The sequence below is a fragment of the Medicago truncatula genome, chromosome 8 (assembly GCF_003473485.1).
Source record: "Medicago truncatula cultivar Jemalong A17 chromosome 8, MtrunA17r5.0-ANR, whole genome shotgun sequence".
In the NCBI taxonomy this organism is placed as follows: Eukaryota; Viridiplantae; Streptophyta; class Magnoliopsida; order Fabales; family Fabaceae; genus Medicago; species Medicago truncatula.
In genome coordinates, this window is record NC_053049.1 from 27,514,225 (window position 1) to 27,539,230 (window position 25,006).

Sequence of the window (25,006 nt, forward strand, 5' to 3'; positions counted from 1 at the left end):
TGGTTATCTATTGAATAGATGAGATTGCAAGATGCACAAAAATTATAAATCCAATTCTAATCACATTAGATATCAAATATGTTATGAATGTGAAGCAGATTGCAAAGGTACATGTAATAATAATATATACTTCACAACAATCCAAATTATATAGGAAAACATATATTATAACTTTGATTTGGCCCCATCTTAACACTCAATACAGCCTAAAAATGATTCATTGTGTTAACAAATTGTGTATGGGATTAAATTTAAACTGAGGAATCAATTACTATGTTGTTAACAGGAATGGTGTTTGCGTGTTTTTATGATTAAGATTGTCAAGGGGCTATGTGGAAGGAACTGTGAGAGTAAATTTATTTATCAGCTGTCTTGCTTGAAGGATGGATCATTTATGCTTTATGTATTGGATATTAAATTAGCACATATATGCTTTAATCTAGATGTTTTAGGGGAATTTTGATATTGGCTTATTTACATTTGTGAAAAAACAGGTCTTGCTGCAAAATAGGATGGTCATGCCGAGAGGACTATCCAGTCCTTAGAAGATTTATTGAGAGAATGTGTTCTAAAGCAAGGGACATGGGATGACACATATTTAGTTGTTTGAAAATGAGTTTCCTACGCCATGATTAATGAGATCATGTTTATTATTTAAAAATTTATATAAAAAATACAAATATTTGTAAAATATTACATAAAATACATGAGACTCATTAACGCCGTCTTTATTATTAATGAGATGTATCTTTATTATTTGTAATACTATGACATATTTTTAGTCTAACATATTATAATATTTAAGCCAAATACCATATTTGGTCCTTTTAGTGTGACATAATTTTCAAGTTAGTCCTTTAAGTTTCAAAAGTTTCAAATCGATCCTTTTAGTTTGACCAAATTCCTAAGTTAGTCCTTTAAGTTTCAAAAGTTTCAAATAGGTCATTTTAGTTGATAAACTATTTCACCGTTACCCATGTTGTCAATTAATAATTAATTGATGTTGATGTAGCCGTTAAGTTGTTGACTTGGATCAAAACGATGCATGTTAAAAGTTTCGGGTGTCAAAACGTTACGTTTAATAGTCCCAAACATCATTTTAGCACTATAAATGTCGTTTAATAGTGCTAGAAATGTATTTGTTGTTGTAAATAGTTGTCTTTCTAGCACTATAAATGATCAATTGTGATATTTGACCTAATATTTATTAATAACTATTTCAATATTTTTATAGCAAACACAAAAAAGGTTACGAGAAAATCAATGGATTATCTTCAGAAAAGTCGGATTAAAGTCTATTTTAAAATTTGGTTTTAGATTATTGTAATTAAAGAAGATGAAAATATAAATGGGTTTATGAGAATAGATAGAATAGAGGGAGGTGTTGTTTTTTAAATAGGGAATTTTAATCTTAACCATCTAATTTAAATCCAAGGTCAATAACTATTCCCATTATTCTCACTTAAAAAAGGAACTCTCTCTCTTCCTGCATATATATGATATGTTTGAAACTATAACTACGATAACAATTAGATCTTGACACTCGTGCTGAAGACGATCTGGTCCGGCGAAGGAAGAGCTTTGATACGGTGGAGGTTGTCCTTCGACAGTGGGGAAGAAACATGTAAAGTAGGTAACTTTTGCAACGCTCAAATTATTATATAATTAAGGAGTAGAAAGTGTGTAAAATGCATTTGTACTTAGGTGTGGCAGTGGTGCCACGGTTATATAAACGAGCTCACTATAACTGCTTTTGTGAAACTCGTACGTTGGAGATTCTAGGATTTGGTTAGAGATCAGTTGGACGGCTAGGATCGCCTTAGGGTGGTGATTTTGTGCGAGGTGGTGTAATGGGTTAATACATCTATTGAATTGGACCGAAATCTGGTCTGGAACAAATTCCCCCTAAGCCCTCATTATCTTTATGACATGAGTAGATTGTATATTCTCAAAATTGTTGGTTGGTCGATGACGTTTTGTTGTTTCTCCCAAAGAGTTCGTAGTGCGAGGAAAACTTCTAAGGAGCACTAAATGGGAGTTGAAAGGTGATAATTGGAGGAAGGTACATCATTTTGTTGGAACAAAATTAGTTTGTACATTTTCTCTAGAGTTTTAATGATAACAAAGTACTGAAGAACCATAGATTAAAATTTAACAAGGTCTGAACATGTATAAGAGCATCAAAAGCATAAGATAAGTTAAAATACTTTGGTAGAAGATGTGAAGAAAGGTCTGTTATACCCTGTTTTTGGACCTAAAAATACTGGGCCCAATTTCATTTCAAACTTTGTCAATTATCAAATTTCAACTGCAAAGTTCAAATTGTCTCTGCTTCGCAGTATTTTCAATCACAATTTCATCTATGTTTTTTCTTGCATGAAACCTTTTGAAATGTCTTTACTTGTCTTGTAAGTCATTCAAAAGTGTCTCTGAATCATTACATTGTTTTTTTTTTTTTCTACAGTTTATTTCAAAATTTGCATTTTTATTTCAAAAGTCATACAGAAGGGTATTTTGGTCATTTCCTGCAGTGGGACCCATTTTCATCCTTGTGACTGTCTCTGAGTCTTTTCAGATTGTTTTTTTACACTTTATCAGTAAACCTTGTTAAATTCATTTCAAACTTGCATCTGAGTCAGTGTCAAGTCAATTTGAATCTGTTTAGGTCATTTTTAGCCCTAGGGGCATTTTGGTCATTTCACACAAAATTTCGGCATAGAGAGGTTACTTTGAAGTACCTCATTTAAGCCATTGGTTCATTTTAGTCCGTTTTGTCAACTTTATTTTTTGTTTCTCAAATTACGTTTTTTATTCAATTTTATTTTTAATTGCATTTTGGTCCCTCAATTGAGGTCCCAAAATCGCATTTTTTGTCCAAACAGTTTTTAATTTCATTTCAGTCCTTACTTTCATTTTTCAGTCCAGTCCATATATTTTTTTTCAAATTTGCAAACAGGTCCTTCAAGTCAAATTACAAGGCAGCGCCCCTTTTTCAGTCCAATGCCACATGTCAGCTTTCTAATGGTCCAAGATCACACATGGCAGGCTATAAAAGGTGTACAGTGCCACAGAGATCCATTAACTACACGCCAACTCATAAACACAAATCCAATTTCCTCTCTCTCAGCAATTGAATCAAAACAGAAAATTTCTCAGAATTTCTCAAGAACACCAAGAACCCAAAACCCTAACCGTTTCCAGAAACCCTAAAATTCATCAGAATCAACAATTTTTGGATCAATTCTCGGAGATTCTGTGGAATCTTCATCACTGAATTGGTCGTTTCTCTGCAATTCCAAACGCGAGCTCGCATTGAAGCAAGCTCAAGCGTTGATCACAGAGAGAAGATCAGAAGAGGGAAAGCAAGTTCAAGCGTATAATCACAGAGAAAGAATCGGAGAAGATGAAGGGATTAAGCCAGTGAATCACCGATTTATTTTCGGTCCAAAGAACAAGCAGAAGGATCAAAAAATCATCAAGAACAGAATCAAGATTTCCGAAGAATCTCATAAAACCTCCAATCAAAAACTTCAGGTAAAACTCAAAATTCCTTTTCAAAAGTGATAGCATAGTTTAACCTGTAGAATCACGTGAACGAACAGAATCCAAAAGTTTCCAGAATTAAAAACTAAAACCAAACCGTAAACACCAAAACTAGATCCATAAGGATCCAAGTTTTGAAAGCAAGAACAAGCACCAGAGAAGTGATAAACGACGAAACGATGTAGATCCTTAAAGATATAAACATTTTCTTTCAAAAAAGATCAAAAAAATTAGTTTCAAAACCGTACGAAGATTTTCCGATCTACGTCGTTTCAAGCTGTGTTTGAGAAAATCTTTGCTGGATTCGTGTTTAGGGTTAAAGGACGAATCAAAAGATGTAAAAATCATAAGTTTCTGAAAAGTTTCATGGCGGAACCCTAGATCTTCACCGGAGAAGATGAAGTTTCTGGCGGACCTATGAAGGTTCCGGCCAGTTCTTCATCCTCTCCGGCGTGCCATGCTAGAATCCGGCGAGGTGAGAGAAGAGAGAAGAGAGAGAAGCTCTGAGTGTAGAGAGAGAAAGAGGAGTGAAATTGAAAAAACCGGCGCTAGTTTGTTTTTATAGGCAACTGAACCGGACCGGTCCAAGACCGGTCCAATCCCTTCAATCCTGAGCGTTGGATCTAGGGTTTCCCCCCCCGGATCAATCCAACGCTCCTTGTGAATCCGTATCCTTTGGTTTTGGGCTGGGCCTTCTTCTGTACGTTTTTGTTTATTTTCCTGCTATCTGCACCATATTTCTTTGCTGTTTGAACTTCTGCATGCTTAAATTTTCTCTAAAAACCTCCAAAAATTATCACATGTTTCTTGATGTATTTTCATACTTTTTTTTATATTTTTCAATGGTTTTAAAATGATAAAAAAAAAAAACATGTGATATTTCTTGGTTAATTAGTGTATTTAGACATAAATTTGTGCATTTTTTTAGTAGTGTACTCCTCATGAAATGTTGACATGTGATATGAATTTTTGGAATGCAATTTTGTGATAAGTTTGTTGCTGATTACATGTTTAATGTGCTGCTTGTGTATCTCAATTTCATCTCCCTTCTTGGCTTGCAATTAGTATGCATTTTTACTAGTAAATAAAGTGCCAAAATAGTTTGAAAGTGTGCCATAAGCTTTAGCATCAAATATGTCCCATTTTTTTTTCACATTATGGCACAAGGCAAGACTTCTAAAAATGCCATAATGAAGGGATTACGGGTCATACATATGCTAGAGCCTTAGGACCATTTTCATGCACATTTTGTCACTTTATTAGCTTCTTGTATGTCTTTCCTCTTAATATTTTTTGTGCATTTCTTTTATTCTATGCTTTATTTTACTAATCATCTCATTTCTTTTGTTCCATTCATTTCATGAGTATTTCTCCATTTCACCACTATCTCCTCCACTACCTTTAGCTTAGCATTTATTTTTTGCAAATTTTAATTCATTCGGTGATGTAATTTGTTATCATTGGTTTGTAGCTTGGCAAAGGGGCCATAGAATGTATTTAGGCAATTTTTGTAATATGGACTATGGACACTATGACGCACCGGCACGCACACACTCACCCTAGATGTATGCCTAGGATTGCATGTGTAGATGTATGGTTAGGATTGCATGGTTAGATGAATGCTTAGGTTTAAACACTTAGAGAAAATCTAACTTTTTTCCAAAACATGCAAATAACCTCACTTGAAAACCTTTTTGAAAATAAAATAGGAGTCAAAACTCCTTATTTCCCTTTTATTTTCTTAAGTAAAATTTCTAATAAATTTTAACTATACTTGGACTTCATTTTGAAAAAGCTAACTCCACCTCACTTTTTTCCAAATCTCATGCCCTTGAGGCCTCTCATCTCTATTCTTCAAAATCTCTTTTCAAATTTAAAATCAACCAACAAAAACAAAAACTATTTTTTGAGAATGAACTACGATCGGTTTTGATCCCTTAAAAGGGTACGTAGGCAATGAGTCAAAACTCCTCCAAGCCGAAATAAAATCAAATTCTACTTCTTCTCACCCCCATTCTTCACTAATCACACCTTCAGTTTTTTTCAAATAGTCAATAAAAATAAAGCGTAGAAATAAACTTAGGAGAGCGGTTCTTATGGAGTACCATAATCGCTCCGGGTGCCTAACACCTTCCCGTAGCGAAAACGACCCCCGAATTCGGAAACTCAAGGGTTTTTCTCCTTTTACCCTTCCCAAGAAAAAAAGAGATATCAACGGTCAAAAGGTTCAAGTCCAATTAATGGCTTGGCACCCAAAAACCATGATAACAAGGTCAATCAGAAGTTAACATTTTAATCAGAAGAAAGGAGATCACTCAGAAGCTGAAGATCGACATCAAACTCTGAAGACCTCTAGACTCTAAAGAAAAGAATCTTGAGGACCCAGATGTCACGTTAGATTTGTCCTCTTCTATGACTTGTCTCCATCAAGAATTTTCAAGGACAAAGAGAATGGAAGGATAATTCCAATTGCAGTAAAGGAATTTCAAATGTCTAATCAACGACATTATTCATATCAGGCAAAGTCCTAACTATCTAGTTTTTAAGCTTATCAACGACTCTTAGTGCGCTAACACTTCTACAACGTCTTTCAAATCTTTACCTATATAAGGAATTGAAGACTTGAAGGAATATAACAAGACTCTGTTATTTTAACGTGCCATTACTTTGTCAAATTCAAAAGCGCATATAACACTTTAAGAATTACTTACTAAGTTTTTATCTTGGAAATTTTAAGTTCATAGAGTATGTTCTTAATATAAATATTTACACCTCTGATTGTATATCAAGTGTACAAACAATAAAAACAAATTTGTAAACTATTATAAAACTCTCTTTTAATTGTGATTAAATATTTGGAAGTCTCTTGCTTGTGTGTTTAAGTATTGAAAGTCTCTTGGTTGTGTCCTTGAGCAATTTCAATCAGTTGTGATTATAATGGAAAATCATTTGGAAGTGCACGGGGACTGGACTACTCCTACATTGTAGGAGGAACCAATATAATTGCTTTGTGTCTGCTCTCTCTCTCTATATATATATATATATCTTTGTGTTTGATTATATTTGCTTCTATCAGACTATGTGTCGTTATGATACGCAAATTATCATAGATACTCCCTTTTAGATGTGGAACATGAAAAGACACTGCTTCGGTATTCTCCATGACTATGGAAGGATTTATTATTGTAACATAAACTTTGACGCCACAATTTTTTTTTGAAATGAGGAGGTTATAGCGAGCTTTTGGGAGAAATTGAGGACGACATAAAATTTAAGAGAAGGACAATATCTACTTGTTAAGAGGACGCTTTGATTTTTATTTTCTTGCATTTTACTTGCTTAGTATACAAATGATAAGCTCTACCATTTTTATAGGCCTCAGGAAAGAGTTCTGCATGCATCATACAACAGTATTCTACACATTTTCCGAGAGAGTTCTATACACTTCTCTCTACTGCATGCGTGTAATACTCTGCTTTTATACTACTAGCCGACTTCTGCACATCTCTAGAACTTTTTAGACTACACCACTTATTATCTCATTGGACTTGACACTTTATTATCCAACTACACACACTTCATTAAATTTATTGTTGAGAAAATTCTTGAATAATTTTTTTTGAATTTTTAATTCTATTTCTTAAGGGTTAACTATGCATCTTTTACCAAAAGTTGTTAATATTAAAGAACATTTTCAATTAAGAGACTGTTTTTTTTTTATGAATATTAAGAGAATATAATTCTAAAATAAAAAGATGAAATTCAATAAAAAAAAAAAAAGGTAAATGAATGCTTTTAGGAAATGTAAAATAATTGAAAAAATGATAATTATGAATCTTATTTGAGGTAAATATGTCGAGATAGAAAACACAACATACCTGTGAGAAAGTTTGATGATAAATCTAAGTATATCAATGATGTACAGTTACCAATTGATTGTGGAATGCTTCCTTCAAATTGATTGTTGTTTAAACTAAAATTTCTGAGTTGAGGAAGCTGATTGAAAAAATCATTTGGTAGTCTTCCATTTAAATTGTTAAAGGCAAAATCTACCACCCTCAAAGAAGTCATGTTGTTAAGCGATGGAATTTCACCTGCATGTGTGTAACAATAATATCACATTTAATATTTGTTCAGCGATGGAATTTCACCTGCCTTATAAAATTTTCTGACTTGACATGTTGTGAACTTGACACATTTTCTGTTTTTGAACTGAAATTATTTGGTGTTCTGCTGCTCTGTATGTATTTGGTTAGCAATATTACAGGTTTAAGCGATGTATATGATTCGCTTGTGTCTTCTTGTAATTGATGATATCTTGTACCTCTTGTGCTTGGTATTGGTGTTAGTAATATTTTGCTAAAAAAATAAACAGGTGTTGGGATGATATTGGGGGAGTATTCTGACTAAAATATGTTAGTTGGGATTGTTGGAATCAACACTATTTAATGAGTTTCTTTATAAAATATGTTCATGCATGTCCTTACTTTTTTTTTTGCCTTTCTTTTGAATAAAATTTAAATTATAAATAAAAATGATATATTTATTAACTAGTCTATCGTCACGGATTGAGATTATCTTTTTTCCAAACAAGCGGTGAAAGAATTGAGGATCCTATAAGGCAAATAGTTTTAATTTTGTATTTTTACTAGGAAATTCTTTTACGAGTTAAGAAGAGTTATGGGGCTTTTTAACAAGCACAGTAAGTTATCTTATAATCAATAGATTATAACTTATAAGCACTTATGACTAATTAAAAAAGATCTATTTAGTAACCGTTATTTGATAACGAGTTTATAACTAATATGTTTACTAGCTTTAAGCTTATCATTATTTTTCTTCTTCTAATTTTTACAACAGTTGTCTTAATTGGAAGGAAAAAAAATAAACAAATGTTTTTAATTTAATTTCATATTTATAATAAGTTAGTTGATAGCTAATAGTAAATGACTTAATAAGTTAATCGAACCATTAATTTTATCGGTTGTTTTACCAAATAGTGTTATGATGCCTCAACTGCTCTTTTTGTGACTGGTGTGTGGGATCTATTACATCTTAAACTAAAATTTGAATATTATAGTGATAATAAATTGGAAAGAGATATATAGTTTTATGAAAATTTACAAAATAATCGGATTGTTGTCAATCTTAAATTATTGTGTGATATGTTTTAGTGGCAAAAGGGGATTGCGGCCAATCTTAAATAAAATCTTAGAAATACAGATTTTGCAAAACCTAGACACTTTCATCATTAAAGAATTAAGTCGTTTATCAAGTTTATAAGCATATATACTATAGTTAGATTGTCAAGGGGCTATGTGGAAGGAACTGTGGGAGTAAATATATTTATCAGCTGTCTTGCTTGAAGGATGGATCATTTATGCTTTATGTATTGGAGATTGAATTAGCACATATATGCTATAATCTGGATGTTTTAGGAGAATTTTGATATTGCCTTGTTTACATTTGTGAAGATGGTCATGCCGAGAGGACTATCCAGTCCTTAAAAGATTTATTGAGAGAATGTGTTCTAAAGCAAGGGACATAGTTGTTTGAAAATGAGTTTCCTACGCCATGATTAATGAGATCATGTTTATTATTTAAAAATTTATATAAAAAATACAAATATTTGTAAATATTACATAAAATACATGAGACTCATTAACGCCGTCTTTATTATTAATGAGATATATCTTTATTATTTGTAATACTATGACATATTTTTAGTCTAACATATTATAATATTTAAGCCAAATACCATATTTGGTCCTTTTAGTTTGACATAATTTTCAAGTTAGTCCTTTAAGTTTCAAAAGTTTCAAATAGATCCTTTTAGTTTGACCGAATTCCTAAGTTAGTCCTTTAAATTTCAAAAGTTTCACATATGTCATTTTACTTGATAAACTATTTCATCGTTACTCCTGCTGTCAGTTAATAATTAATTGATGTTGATGTAACCGTTAAGTTGTTAACTTGGATTAAAACGATGCATTTTAAAAGTTTCGGGTGTCAAAACGTTATGTTTAATGGTCACAAACATCATTTTAGCACTATAAATGTCGTTTAATAGTGCTAGAAATGTATTTGTTGGTGTAAATAGTTGTCTTTCTGGCACTATAAATTATCATTTGTGATTATTAAAAGTTGCTTTTTACACCATGGAGCTTTTAAAAGGTAACATTTTGATCCAAGTCAACAACTTAACGACTACATCAGCATCAGTTAAACGGATACTGACGGCAGGGGTAACAGTGAAATAGTTTATCAACTAAAATGATATATTTGAAACTTTTGAAATTTAAAGGACTAACTTGAGAATTCTGTCAAATTAAAAGGACCTAATTTGAAACTTTCAAAACTTAAAGGACTAACTTGGAAATTCTATCAAACTAAAAGAATCAATTGTGTTATTTGACCTAATATTTATTAATAACTATTTTAATATTTTTATATCTAACATCAACTTATCATTAATCTTTTATTATTTTTCAATGCAGATGACATTGTAAATACTATAACGCATGATTTGGGCTTCGACGCTTTACCCGTGCGGAGTTTATTGCGATTTTTATAAAATGGTCATATGTAACCGCTGTTAGTGTGGAATGGGAGGAGTAACAAATGAATCCTATATTAATATTCTAAAATCAGAGATAGTGGGAAACAAATATAACACATTATATCAAAAAGTACGAGTACCTGAAAAGTAGTTAAAAGATAAATGGAGAACTTCAATGGAAGACATGTTAGAAATTGTTCGAGGTATGAGTCCAGACAACTTGTTCCGTATGGTATCCAATTCTATCAACCCATGAAGGTTACCGATAGATTGGGGAATAAAACCATTAAAATTGTTAGCGCCGAGATACAAATATTGAAGTTGTGATAAGTTCCCCAATGCTGGAGGAATCCCCCCTTCAAACTCGTTGTAGCTGATATGAAGAACCTTTAATCGGCGCAACGAACATAACTCTTTAGGAAACTGACCACCGAAGCTATTATTTTTTAGGTCAAGTATAACAAGAAAGGACAGATTCCCCAAGTTTGGGGAAACGGTACCTCTAAGACTCATGTTTTGGAGAATCAAACTGTGGACTCTACCGTGTCGCTCATCACAAGTGACACCAACCCAATTGCATACAGAAGAGGAGGTTGACCAATTATTAGCCAACACATCATAAGGGTCTGAAGTAATTAGGGATTTGAATGCTAGAAGAGCAGATTGATCAGTTGTGATGTTTTTTGTATTTGCAGCTAAGCAAGCAATAAAACAACAATGCAATGAAAGCGATAAAAGAAAGAGATGAGATGATAGATTAACCATTTTCCGGTAATGTGTGTGAATAATTGATGAGGCAAGGGACTGACAGGAATGATACATATATATTAACCACTATTTGTTGGTGGGTTGTGTGGTTGAAGTCAACCAGGTCAACAAAGATAGATATTAAAATGATTATTGTCTTTGACGAAAATACGATACAACCAGGAAGCAACTATAGATGAAGGGATTTCCACTTATTCTTAAAATAATAATTTTAAAGACGAAGGGCAAATGAAAAGAATCCCTTAAAGTTAAGTTTCTATTTTAAAGTCAATCAACGACAAAAAGGGGAGGAAATAAAGAAGCAAATGGGTAACATACTTTTGCAGGATTTTAATTAATAATTAACTAAACATGTTACATGTGTATTACAATTAGTCCCACATCGGGGAGTTTAAAAACAATAGTGAGGAGTGGTGGTTATAAAACAAAAACGCTTGTGTGAATGCATAGTACGCTACAGTTGCAGTTTTAAATGACTACATATTATTTTCTTCTTTGTAGTCTTAAAACAAACATGTTCTATAATTTTATCTTAGTTCTTCTTTTCTTTTCTTTTTTTAAATAAAGTAAATGGTCAAGATATGGCTTTTGACAAAAAAAAAAAAAAAACTTTTGAATTATGTTTCTTGAACAACGGGATGAACCTACCGAACCGAGTTGTTAGTGAACTTTAAATGAGCCGAACTCAAGTTAAAAAAAGGGTTTGCATCGAACTCGAGTCTTTCGAGCTGAACCAATTCTTATCGAATCGAGTTCAGACAGATTCGGTTCGACTCGATTCATTTCCAACACTAGTTGGCGGATTGTGTGGTTCAAGTCAACTAGGTCAACAAAGATAGATATTGAAATGATTATTGTCTTTGACGAAAATACGATACAACCATGAAGCAACTATAGATAGATGAAGGGATTTCCACTTATTCTTAAAATAATAATGTTAAAGATGAAGGGCAAATGCAAAGAATTCCATAAAGGAAAAGAGTATAGCATACGATAATGTTTTATTATTATTTTTATCATTTAGTCTAATGACTATAAATCCACAATGTGAATATATGCGACGTCTGAAGTTGAAATTTCGGCTCTTGTATAAATATATTGCCTCTACAATTAAACTAAGCTCACAAGAACTACAATAATATGTTTTTAATACCTATAAAATCATCAATTTTTTCTTTTAGGTCTTACGAAATTTTGACTAAATTATATATTTCGTCCCCTAATTTTTTTTTTCTTTCCATTTTAATCTTTTAGCTTATAAACAATAGACACCAAGAACTCTTAAAAAAAATTGTCAAAAATAAAGATCTCTTAAAAAATTGTTTTATATTGATCTTCTAAATTATAAACAATATTCACTTTTGTTAATAATTACTACCTACGTCTCTAATTATAAATATCGTAAGGAATCTAAATTTCATACATTTTGTACCTTAAAAGACCAAAGTGTGTAAAGTATAAAATTAAGTAAACAAAATGACACCAATAAATCTTAAAGGATTAAAGTGTCAAATATTTGTAATTTAAAAATATTAAAACAAAAAACTAATGGAACCAAATGAAACATTTTTTTTTTACTGAATCAAGAGTGAGGAACACATCAAGGAGCCATCCACTTATAGAACAAAAAACTAATGGAACATTTGTAATTTCATACATTTTTTTTTTACTCCAATCCTCTACCGTCCACTCATAGAATATATATATATATATATATATATATATATAGAACATGGAATAATTCTGTAGAAAAAGGGGGGTCAAACCTAAAAAATAGAAAAATTACAGAAAACGAAAATTATGTAACCCATAATTGTCCTTATAGAAATAATCCCGAACAAAGACGGGCAAAGACTCCCACCAAACCTGTATCTAAAACAGTGTGACCGTGAGTAGCAAGCTTTTTCGCGCAACCATTGCCCTCGTGGAAAATGTGTGAAGAGAGAACCTGCATACCATGAGACAATCAATTATGCCAACAGTTTCGCCACCGAATAGGAATCAAAGAGGGATGAGAGAAAGCCAAAAGAGCACTCGTCAAGTCCCCCTCAATCCAAATGTACCGACAATGATGCCTAACTACCATTTCTATCGCTATATAAAGCCCATAATTTCTGCTTCGAACACCGAGTAATCACCAAGATTAGTTGAAAAGCCGCCCATGAAAGAACCTGTTTGATCACGGAAAATACCACCACAAGCCGCACTAAGGTTCCGAAGAGACCCATCCGTGTTAACGTTGATGTAAGGATGAATTGGAGGTTTCCAGATTATAATCTCAATATCCTTAAACTTCCGGAATGACGGGGAAATCGGAAATCTGTCAAAAAGATTAATGTCAAAGCTCGTAGGGAGGCAATGACCATTCGAAGCATGACCCGACATGGTGACAATAGCCGAAATCTTCTCCTTGTCAGTCAATAGCGAAATTTTAGAGCCATTGAAACGCATGCAGTTCCGAACTAACCAAATGGTATCGAACATGTGAATAATGCCGGAGATAAATAAGCCACGAACTTGTGAGCTGCCGCGTGTGGGGATTTAAGAAAGAGTGGAGAAAACCGTAGATGTATCAATAGAGCGACGGAGCAGCTCCCCAAGCCAAGTCCAAAGGTGTGAAGCAAAAGGGCAACAAAGGAAGAGGTGTGCCGATGTTTCAAAATTCTGCAAACACAAATTGAAGCAAAAGGGCAACAAAGGAAGGTCATGATATGCATCTAGTTCGACACATATATGCATGTGGTACCAAATCACCTCAAGGTCGTCACCTTCGATGCAACAAAAACATCGTATGTAAGATTTCACACCCGTCTTACATGATCTCCGAAGTAAAAGAGCTCAACCCTTTTACAACTACAAGACTCAACATGACTATGATGCATGGACATACAAGAAAAGACTCAACAATGCAAGATCACCTCATAATTTTCACAACAATATAAAGGACAACTTCCAAATATATTGATCATCTCCACAACAATTGCATTATAAAGTATTTACGTCCACACAACATTCAAGTCATAAATCAATTAAGAGCCATCACCACATCATCATCAATCATTTAGCATATATGTAATCATCAACAAAATCATCATCACTTAACGTATATGCATTCACCGACAATATCACAATCAATTAACATATATGTATTCACCAAAAATATCACAATCAATCAACATATATGTATTCACCAAAAATATCACAATCAATCAACATATATGTATTCACCAACAATATCACCATCAATTAACATATATGCATTAATCAATATCAAGTATATCATATAGTTCAACAACTCCATACAATTTTTCACAAGTCAAGTAAAGGAGAAAATACAACACATTATGATAAAAATCATATTCAACACCTAAAAATCATTCACATATCTTCATATAATCATATAAAGATATCCACAAAATATTTATAAGGTAATTGGCTTTAAAGAACCATTTTCGACAAAGTCCGTCTCTCATTACACAACTTAGAATAATTGAGACAAATGAACCAAAACCAAGTAAATAAACTCTAGGACCTTGACTATGTATACACTTAGATCACATAGGAGTGTAGTTACACGTGCGTTTCACCGACCGACCGCGACAAAATCATCAAAATCACAAGTTACGACAAGTTCGTATCACTTTACCATTTTCCAAGTTATCCAACAAAACAAAGCAAACACATTGGGAAACTTCAACTAAGTATATACACAAATCACATATGAGTGCAGTAGTGTATACATCAACGTTTCATAGGCCAACTCACTTAAATCTCAAAGTTTTGCAAAGTTCGTATCGTTTTACTTATAATGCAAAACCAATTCATTTTCAAAGAAAAACCAAGTTAAATCCATTACAACATAGGTTAGATACTCTCTAGCCTCTTAATTAAACTCCAAATACTCAAATTTTGAAGTTTGGAAACAAACCATAAGGTTTGGTTTAACTTAGGAATAATTATGCTGAATTTTCATAAAGTTTTGCTAAAACCCACTTGGAGTATTTTCATCATAACTCCAAATCTAAAAATTAATTTCAAGTCAAACCAAAACCATTGGAAAGCTAACACAATTATCTATAACTTTCATATTTACACCAAAAGCCAATTCAAAACCAAAATGTGTGAAAAAGACACAAGAACACGAAACAAGAAAAGTTGTCAGAGAGCATTTCGCTTAAGCGATGGATTCTTCGCTTAAGCGAACTACTTACAGTAGCTGTTCGCTTACAGCTCGCTTTCGGCACGCTTAAGCGAACAGTCATCAGTTCTGCAGAATTTTTCAACTATTTTTAAACTATTTTTCATCACGGTTTTAAACTATTTTTCACCCAAAAACCCAAATTTTGATCTCCCAACGCCCAAATATGTTTCCCAAGATTGTTTACAGGTCAAGACACTTAAAACGACTCTCAAGAACACATCAAAAATCACAACAAATGTCATTTAAATACAATTCACCAAATCAACCCATTTTCACAAAACCAACAACAACAACAACTATTTTTCATCATCTAATCATGATATATGAACACCTAAGCCATGAATCATCAACAACATCATTCCTTAACAACAACAACATCAATTAAACATGATTCTCATCATAATTGAACAACACATGGAACAATTCAACAATTTGAGCATAATTCAACATATATCATTTTCAGAAGCTTTGAACATGCAATTTCACCAACAACAATTCAATTATCACTAATTTCATGCATTCAAACATATCATCATAGTTAGAGCTCAAATTTTAACATGTATGAACAATTAATCACTTACTCAATTAAACACTTATTCATACAACAATTGAAAATTTACACTAAAAATGATTATGATTGAATTCTAACCCCCTTACCTTAGTTAGATCAATTCCCTAGCCCAAGCTCCACTTTAGCTCCTAGGTTCTCTCTTCTTTTTGAATCTTCAAGCTCTTCTTCTCTCTAATCCTTTTCCTCTTTGCTCCCACTTTCTCTCTCTATCTCTCTCAAAATATCTATGTAAATGAAAGTGTGAAGGAAATTTCCTGTAAGACAAGGTTTATAAAGGATGTCCCCTTATTGGGTCTAACCCTAAGGCTTAGTGGACTTAACCCAATTCAATTCAATTCTAAAATATTTCTACACTCTAAACGGTAAAACACAACAACGGTCACTTAACGGTAAAATTATAATAACTAATCACTACGATAGTAACTTAACAAAAATAACGGTTCTCACTAACCACTAAAAGTAGTTCTCACCAAAAGTTATTAATTTACTCTTACACCCAAAATGATCAAAATACCCCTAAGTCTAAAATGAATAAATTACCCTTCTAACACAAAAATCCATGAAAATGCACACAATGATAAATAATGACACACAAACACATAATAAAATAATTAAAAAATAAATCTAGCGAAATCGAGCTGTTATACATAAGACGCCAAAAGATAAAGGACTGTGAAGGGGGGATGCTTACTCGCCAAATAAGGGCCACCGAAGAGAGGACACCTGCTGAGGGGTTAAGGAAAGCGTAAGCATGCTTAGAAGAAAGATCACCGTCGGAGGAATGCAACCAAATCAAATGATCTTGCAACGGGTTGATTGGAATAACAGTCTTAATAATGCGATCAGTCGCCAAAGGAAAAAATAGCAGCACCTGTGGGAGATCACACTGCCCATTTGTGATGATAGATGAAACTTTCTCGGGAAGAGAGGGAGCTAATGAAGCTGGGAGGTCAAGTAACGACAACAAGGAATCACCCAACCAATTGTTGGTCCACATATTAATTTGTTCACCACTGCCCACAATCCACATCGAATTGCTAAGAAAAGTTTCCATATGGTTGCTGATGCTCGGCTAAAAAGAAGATTTAAAGTGACGGTGGAGAGGTCTCCTGGCCGCAAAAAACCGCTTCCGAAACAAAATCACGGGTTGAGAGGTCAAGACCACCCTCCTCCCAAGGCATACATGTTTCCATTCCACCGTACACACTTTCTTTGTATGAATATCGTCGCTCCAAATAGAATTCTTTATCCAAGTGTCTAACATCTTTAGCAAATTCATCGGCCATTGGCAAACATGAAACAAATAAACCAACTTTCCATGGATAATAGATTTTATTAGATGAACCCGGCCCATGATTGATAATAGAGAGCCCTTCCAAGTAGCCATTTTCACCTTAATTTTATCTACGATAGCCCGGAAGTGAATATATTTCGGCTTCCCTCTAAAAATAGAGCATCCCAACTCCCAAGTAAGTAAAAGTAATGACACCTTCGGTAGAACCAAGCATGTTCGAAATCATAGTAGTGCGACTATTTGTTATAGCTCCAGTGTAAAACTTGCTCTTAAAAGGACTAATAACTTGTCCCGAAGCTTGTGAATAATAGTGAAAAATTTGCAGCAAGCACCGAATATTTTCCTTGGCGACAACACAAAAAATAAGAATGTCATCGGCTTGAAGAATATGAGTCGGAAAAGAAACTCCCCGGTAATAAGACATAGGAAAGAGTCTTCCTGAGTTCGCAGCAAGAGATATAGCACGGCTTAACACTTCCTCGTTTTGAGAGTTGGCAGCAAATGAAACCTAAATTTAACATAAAAGACCCCATCAATTGCGTGAATATAGTTCTAGTGAGGCCACCAAAGGACCAAAGATTTCAAAAGATATATTTAGCCCTTTTATTTATTTTAGTTATCCTTTATTTTATTTTAAAAAGAACAATACTCCCTCCGTCCTTAGTTATAGGAATACTTTAAAAAAACGCGGGTATTAAGAAAAGTGGTTGGAGTAATAAATTATTTCAAATGTGTTATTTTGACAAGTTTACCCCTACGGTAAATATTTTTTAAATTATTTTAAAATACAACATAAAAGTGAAAACCTAAAGGCGTATTCAGTCCGATCTTTTGATGAGCATATGTCATTTCTTATGGCTGGCCTTAAGGCAAGATACATGTAAATTTTTTGTGTCAAAGATCGAGACTACGTACGGACCTCTCCCTCGGCTAGACAACTTTTTCTCTTGAATGAATTACCCTATCTGTGCACCTCGAGAAACCAATTAGTTCAAAGCTCCGTTGTTGAGATGGTTAAGCTGTTGCTGGAAGTTTTCTGCAAAAAAGTTAATCAAAATCATGTTAGTTTTTAATTCAAGTTAGTCGAGATAAGCTCAAGTTAGTTAAGATAGAAATTGGTTGAAAAAGTTTGTTATGTTTGTTAGCTACTTTTAAGCAAGTTTGTTAGTTTTGAATAATTACTTTTTTAGCAAGTAATGTACATAGCTTGTATATACCTATGATGTAAACCCAATTTCATTGTTAATGTGAGTAACAAGTTTTCAATCAATAAGAACTTTCCCTTCTTTTCTCTCAAAATGACGCTTAAGGAGGTGTTTGAGAGTTTGGATTTGACTGGGTATGCATTGTCCTATGATAATTTAATGTAGATTTTTTGAAAAATGTGGTCAGGATATATTTATGGGCTTGCATTTTTCTAATTAGTGAAGATTAAGATGCAGATATGATCTGAATGTGGATTTGTTGGATAAGAGCACATTTCATAGATTTGACAAATTCAACCTAAAGTATAATCCTTGTGTACAGAATAGACTCAGAGAGATATTTCTAAAGCAGGATAATCTTATCCAGGGTTAGTTTGGAAATGAGAATGATTCCTATTATTTAAGTGTAAAGTTTAGGAACTCCAAATGATTATTAAAAGTGTTAGTTGATGTTTTTCGACTCCGTAATAGCTTAAAACTACCCGTATTGCAGGAAGGTTTCTAGCTGAAGTAACAAAGCAAGTTTTGTTAGATCTTGAAGCAAGTAAATGTCAGGTAAATTTTTGAGTGATCTAAGTTGCTTATTTCACATGTGATATTTGACATCTCAAACCACTTGTTATAAAATAAAGGCTTAAATATGTCTTTCGTCCCTGTAAATATTGGCCATTTGAATTTTCGTCCCTGAAGTTACTAATCCTTCCAATCTGCCCCTGCAAATATTAATCATTTGACTTTTGGTCCTAATTACATCTGATTAGTAACTTCAGGGACGAAAATTCAAATGACCTATATTTGCAGGGATGAAAGACCTATTTAAGAAAACCACCTCGCCCAATCATCACTTGCCACTTGGGTACCACGTCACTAATGACAGCCCACTTCAGCAAAAAAACCTAATTAGAACCAAAAGTCAAATGATTAATATTTGCAGGGGCAAAATGAGAGGATTAGTAAGTTCAGGGATGAAAAATCAAATGACCTATAATTGCAGTGATGAAATGCATATTTAAGCCTAAAATAAAATTTTGAGATGGCCGAGTACAGGATCTCTGTTTATGGAAGAAAACAGAGCGAATGGGATCAGCTTGCAAGTTGGTTTGTGAACAATGCTCTTTATAGCAAGAATGCCGTATGGCTAATCCAGGTAGTATTTTGGTTTCTCTTTCTCTCATACCTGGTTTGGTGATAGGCCATAGGGTCTCGGAAGTAACCCATTTTGGCCTCGATAATATAGAGTCTGTTCACTTTTGGCTGTGTCAAAATGTCTGATCTGTCTATCTTATCTTAAGTGGTTTGATATTTTCACTGAGATTTGTTTAGACGGGCTTCTTATGAGTTTATGTTAAATGTCGTTTCAGTTATGACACACCATTTTCCTATTAAAGTTTTAAAGGATTCCACTACTTGAATGGGTCTTCTGTAGAATTTTTTAGCCTTAGGACCAGCGTAAAAATGACGGGGAAATAGAAGCATATGTAAATCATCGTATGCAAGCAGGGGGTGTTTGAAATGGAGAAGAGCCTCAGGTGTTTTGTGCGATAAGAAAGTACCAATTAAGTTGAAAGGAAAGTTCTATCACAAAACAGTTCGACCGGCGATGTTGTATGCTACGGAGTGTTGGGCGGTTAAGAGCCAACACGAGAATCAAATAAGTGTAGCAGATATGAGGATGTTGAGCTGGATTAGTGGTAAGACTAGATGAGATAGGATTAGGAAGGACACCATTAGAGAGAGTGTGGGGGTAGCACCTATAAGAGAAACCTTTAGAAAGGATTTAGAGGTCAATGAGTTGGATCCAAATATGGTTTATGATATAACACTATGACATAATTTGATCTATGTAGCTGACCCCACCTAGTGGAACAAGGCTTGGTGGTTGTTGCAGGACCAGCATAATTTTTGGCTTGAAATTGCAATAGACAGTTTTACAATGCAAAAATACTCACGTCAAATGCCCTCGGAAAATTGATCCAAATCACTTGTCACTTAATATGATGTCTCTTAAGTGCGCTATATGGTCCATCTTATCAAAAGGGAATCTTTTCCTTTTTTCTTTTCTTCCTAATTATAGGAATAACCCATTAGTGCTATTACCTTCTCAAGAAATATACAGCAAGCCTATTACACTTACCGAATAAATGATTTTTAATTGAATTGACCTCACCATGTCATTGTTGTAAAGAACAATATCTTTGTTATCCACTTTTTTCCTTTTTTATCTATTACTTTTTTTTTACAATCTATCTATCCTTTATGGATAGATATTCTACCTGAAGTGATTTTTATGTTACTTTTATTTTGCGGGTACAGTGATTGTTGGCACTAGAAAAATGTGACTTCCTGGTTTGAGCAATGACATGTGATGCTGATTGGAATAATCACTTAGGCTAAGGACTATCACAACATCCCTGTTCCCACAAAAAGTAGACCCCAAAGAGGAATGCTAAATAACAAAAGGAAGTGACTTCAAAAAATTTGACTTTGAAACCACATGAGGGTAAAGTTGCATGTGAATAGTGGAACATACAATATAATGTTCTGTTTTGAACTCTAGAGTCTTTTAGATTTATCATTTTGCTCATTGACTCTTTGTTTTCTTCTTTCTTCACACAGTTACCGCGTCTATATAATATCTACAGGAGTATGGGAATTGTTACCTCCTTTCAGAATATTCTGGATAACGTGTTTATTCCTCTATTTGAAGCCACAGTAGATCCAAATTCTCATCCTCAATTACATTTGTTTTGGATCAGGTTCGTCAATCTGTATATTTATGCTCTTGTGCACACCTCTACTTTGTATGCTTGTATGTTTTGGTACATAGTTTGCTATATGTAGCATGGTAGTAAACAGTCTGCGGGGCAAGAAATGTTACTAAGAATTTTAAAGAAAATTGATTTTGATTAAAGATAATATGGACACCTATTTGGTCACTAAAAAATAAAAGTTCCAATTTTGCACTGAAAAATATCAAATATCTATCCAATTATTCTTCTAAAAGATGATTTTGGGAAAAAATTATTCTTATAGTAGTATGCTCTTCATACCTTAGGCCCGATAACCTCATTTAGACTTGGGTGACCTAATCCTTCTTCTTGGTTCCTATATATTAGGAGTACACAATATGTATGATCGACTACACCTAGGGTAGTCATACCTCTGTAACCAACTATAACTAACAAGAGTTAGTTACAGTTGCATGTTACTTATCATAGGCTAGCTTAGCATAAGTTATGTAACTAACTTTCAGAGTTATGGAGATCTATAAATAGAGATCACTGATCATTGTAATGATAAAAATAATCATAATCAATAGAACCAGGTCAAAGATCTTTGTGAGTTATCTTGAACCTATGATCCCCAACTCAATTTCTTACATGGTATCAGAAGAAGTCCCAATGGATTCCTCGATTCCGATTCCTCCTCTGCCGCACAGCACCTCCATGGTGGTGCATTCAATCATTCCTCCGCCCCTGGTTGCATCGTCTTCGCATTATCGCAATCATTTCTATGCAAATTAAGAGAATTTGGATACTCAAAACTACCTCGTGTGGTGCCAGCAGGAGGAACTATCCATCACATCTCACAAACTAAATCGCAACGGTTGCAATCTGAGCTTCGAGCTACGCAAATCGATCAAGGTTCTGTTTCTGTTCTTGCTCACAATCAATCACTAATTGATTTATTGCAAGCAACTGCTGAAACTCTTTCAGCTAAAGAATACTTGGATGTGATTCTTAAGGGTTTGCCTCAAGATTAAGAGTCTAAAATCTCGCTTATCAGTTGGAAATTTGGTTTAATTTCCATCATTGAAGTTGAAACTCGTACTTCTTGGACATGAAGTCATAATGAGAGGTTTCGTAAGAAATCAACTCCTTCAATTATTGTTGCTTCGTCAGTGGCGTCCAGTAGTCCGAATTCTGTTCCACTCACAAATTTGTCTCCAGACAATTCTTCTCAAGCCTCAGATGACGTCACTGATCTCAATTACTCCCAAGGGTCTGGCAACCATGGTCGTGGTGTCCGTAATGGTCGAGGAGGTGGTCGTAGTACCTTGGATGTCAAGTGTGTCATACGTATGACCATGATGCATCAACCTGCTACGATTGGTTCAAGAAAGACTATGTTCCAAGTTCCAACACAACCCTTGATGCTTTACCACAATCAAGTCAACTGACTCCACTTTGGGCTCAACAATCCTCCATGCCTCTATTGAAACCCGCAGCATCCTATTTTACATTTCTCACCAGGGTGAACTTGAGGGCTGCTATTAGGAGTACACAGTATGTATGATAGACTACACCTAGGGTAGTTACACCTCTATGTAACCAACTGTAACTAATTAGTTACAATTGCATGCTACTTATCATAGGCTAGCTGTAGCTTAGCATAAGTTCTGTAACTAACTTTAAGAGTTAGTTACGGTTAGGAAAGTCTTTAAATAGAGATCATTGATCATTGTAATGATTCAATAATCATAATCAATAGAAACAGCTCAAAGAGCTTTGTGAATTCTCTAGAATCTATGAACCCTAGCTTCAATTTCTAACATTATGACATTCTCACTTAAAATTCCTTCTTATAATCTTATCTCAATAGCGTTATTACTGTAGCATGGAAAAAGGTCTTGCCCCATATTGCAGCGGTCTGTGGCCTATACTGAATGCTTTAGAAGAAAATACTTGTTTCTTCATTAGCCTTTTTTTTTTTTTTTTTTTTTTAATTTCATTGTTTTACTTTAAGCCTTAGAAGTTAGATTCTTAAACTTGTTTGTTTTCTTGATTTTTTTTTGTTATTTACTTCAGTGTTCTTCTACATTCAGGTGGTTGGATTTGATCTTGTAGATGATGACAAGCTATTATTCGTTTAAATCAAGTCACACTTATGCTTATAACATAATTAACAAGCCAATGAATGCCATGCTCTCTTGCAAGTTTTATTTAGCATGTCATTTTGTAATATGATTGTACACTTTTGGACCGGATCCATGTTAGGCGTCCTCATTTTTAACATTAAGTTTCTACGAGTTGAAATCACCCCACTTAATAGAATAAGATTTGGTTGTTGTTTCTACAAGTTTAAATTAATATTTTAAGTTAAATATTTGTACACTCTCTTTTTAACATTAGAAACTAACCCAATATTTTAAACTCCCTTGATTCTCAATTCTCTCTTTGCTTTAATTTCTACATATTTTAATGAGCAAAGAAGTTGCATAGATCGACCATCTATCTATATAAAAGGGAAGTTCTCAAGTATATAAGGTAGGATAAACTTCCATATATCCAAACAAGTTTCATAATCTAGCTATAGCAATAGTAAATGGAAAAATCCTCCTCCTCCTCCTCCTCTACAAATCCTAAACAAACACATGAGGTATTCCTTAGCTTCAGAGGCGAGGATACTCGTAAAACATTCACAAGCCATCTCAATAGTGCACTAAGAAGGTTAGATATCAAGACTTACATAGATGACAATCTTGAAAGAGGAGATGAAATATCACAAGCGCTTCTCAAGGAAATCGATGAGGCAAAACTTTCTGTGATTGTTTTTTCAAAAAACTATGCAACTTCAAAATGGTGTTTGGATGAAGTTGTGAAAATACTCGAGTGTAGAAAATACAAAGAGCAAATTATATTGCCAGATTTTTATGAAGTTGATCCTTTCCATGTTCGACACCAATTAGGAAGTTTATGCTGAGGCATTTGTTAAGCATGAGCAGCGTTTTGGAAGTACAATGAATATTTTGCAAAAATAGAGGGATGCTTTGGGAGAAGCAGCCAACCATTCTGGGTGGGATTGCTCCATCAACAGGTAACTTTTTTATTATCATATTAATGTTATTTGATTAACTATTAGAAAAATAAGATTTTTAAAAAATGAATCCACTTGGGTTGGCCGGGTGGTATTGGCTTGGGACCTAGAAGTATGCTCATTTTAAGATCTCACGTTCGATTTTCTCCGGTGTCAATTTGAATGGGCGAATTGTTCTAAAAAAAAGAAGTATGTTTATATTTTTCCATGTTTGTACAAACAGAACAGAAGCTGAACTTGTTGAGGAAATTGCGATGGATGTGCTGCAAAAGTTGATTCAATATTAAATTAGAGCAAATTATTAAATTAGAGCAACTTGCACAACTTCAGCTTCAATATTATAAAAGCATAGATACTTACGAAAATCAAGTAAGTCATGAGGCAACGGTTCAACGCATAACTGAACTTAAGATGAAGAGAAGCATCCACATGCTTCGTTTGACACGTGAGATGCTTTCATACATGGAAGATTCAGAAGCTTATGAAAAACTATTTTAGTTGCATTATAAATGTGGTTCTTCTTTTACATATTGATCAATGTATGTGTTAAAAAACTTTTTTTGTTTTATTGAAAGAATGTGTTACAAAACTTTGATCAGCACAAAGTTAAGAGCACAATGTGTCTAACTGTGAGTTTAGTAAAACTAAGGTAATTCAGAACTGTCTGAGAACAAATTCAGTGTCAATGAAAGATTCTCAACATAGAGTTTAGAAAGAAATTCATGTTCTCAATCTATCAAACTACAAGTACCAAAGTTACCCGCATCGTGAAGACAATGTTTACAACAATACTGAGACATGTTGGTACTTGTAGAAAGAAAATATACTGCACAACGACAATGGAGGTGCTAAGTATAGCTCTCCATTTTGTGAGGTCAAATCGACACAGACACGAACACCTGACACGATACTATATGTGAGAGAGGTTGCAGTTTGGGAACTGTGTTAGAACCTTGGTTACTACTATCCAAAGCCTTAGTTCACCGGGCACCGTGTCCGCCCATTGCTCCTCGACTTTAAATCTCAACCCTCCATGTTTTCTCCGTAA

General features: G+C 33.8%; 1 protein-coding gene and 1 pseudogene across 1 annotated transcript in view; one reads left to right on the forward strand and one right to left on the reverse strand.

Annotated features, from left to right (window-relative positions):
- Positions 1-10,887, reverse strand: part of LOC25502826 (probable LRR receptor-like serine/threonine-protein kinase At3g47570) — a 29,088-nt gene extending 18,201 nt beyond the window's left edge. Inside the window, exons 1-2 of the mRNA XM_039828493.1 lie at positions 10,243-10,887; positions 7,422-7,637 (exon numbers count right to left, since the gene is read on the reverse strand). Coding sequence (XP_039684427.1) covers positions 7,422-7,637; positions 10,243-10,867 — 841 coding nt within the window. The 5' untranslated portion in view covers positions 10,868-10,887. The remainder of the gene's footprint in view (positions 1-7,421; positions 7,638-10,242) is intronic.
- A 12,484-nt stretch (positions 10,888-23,371) lies between these two features.
- Positions 23,372-24,692, forward strand: LOC120577322 (TMV resistance protein N-like; annotated as a pseudogene).
- Positions 24,693-25,006: the final 314 nt, after the last annotated feature.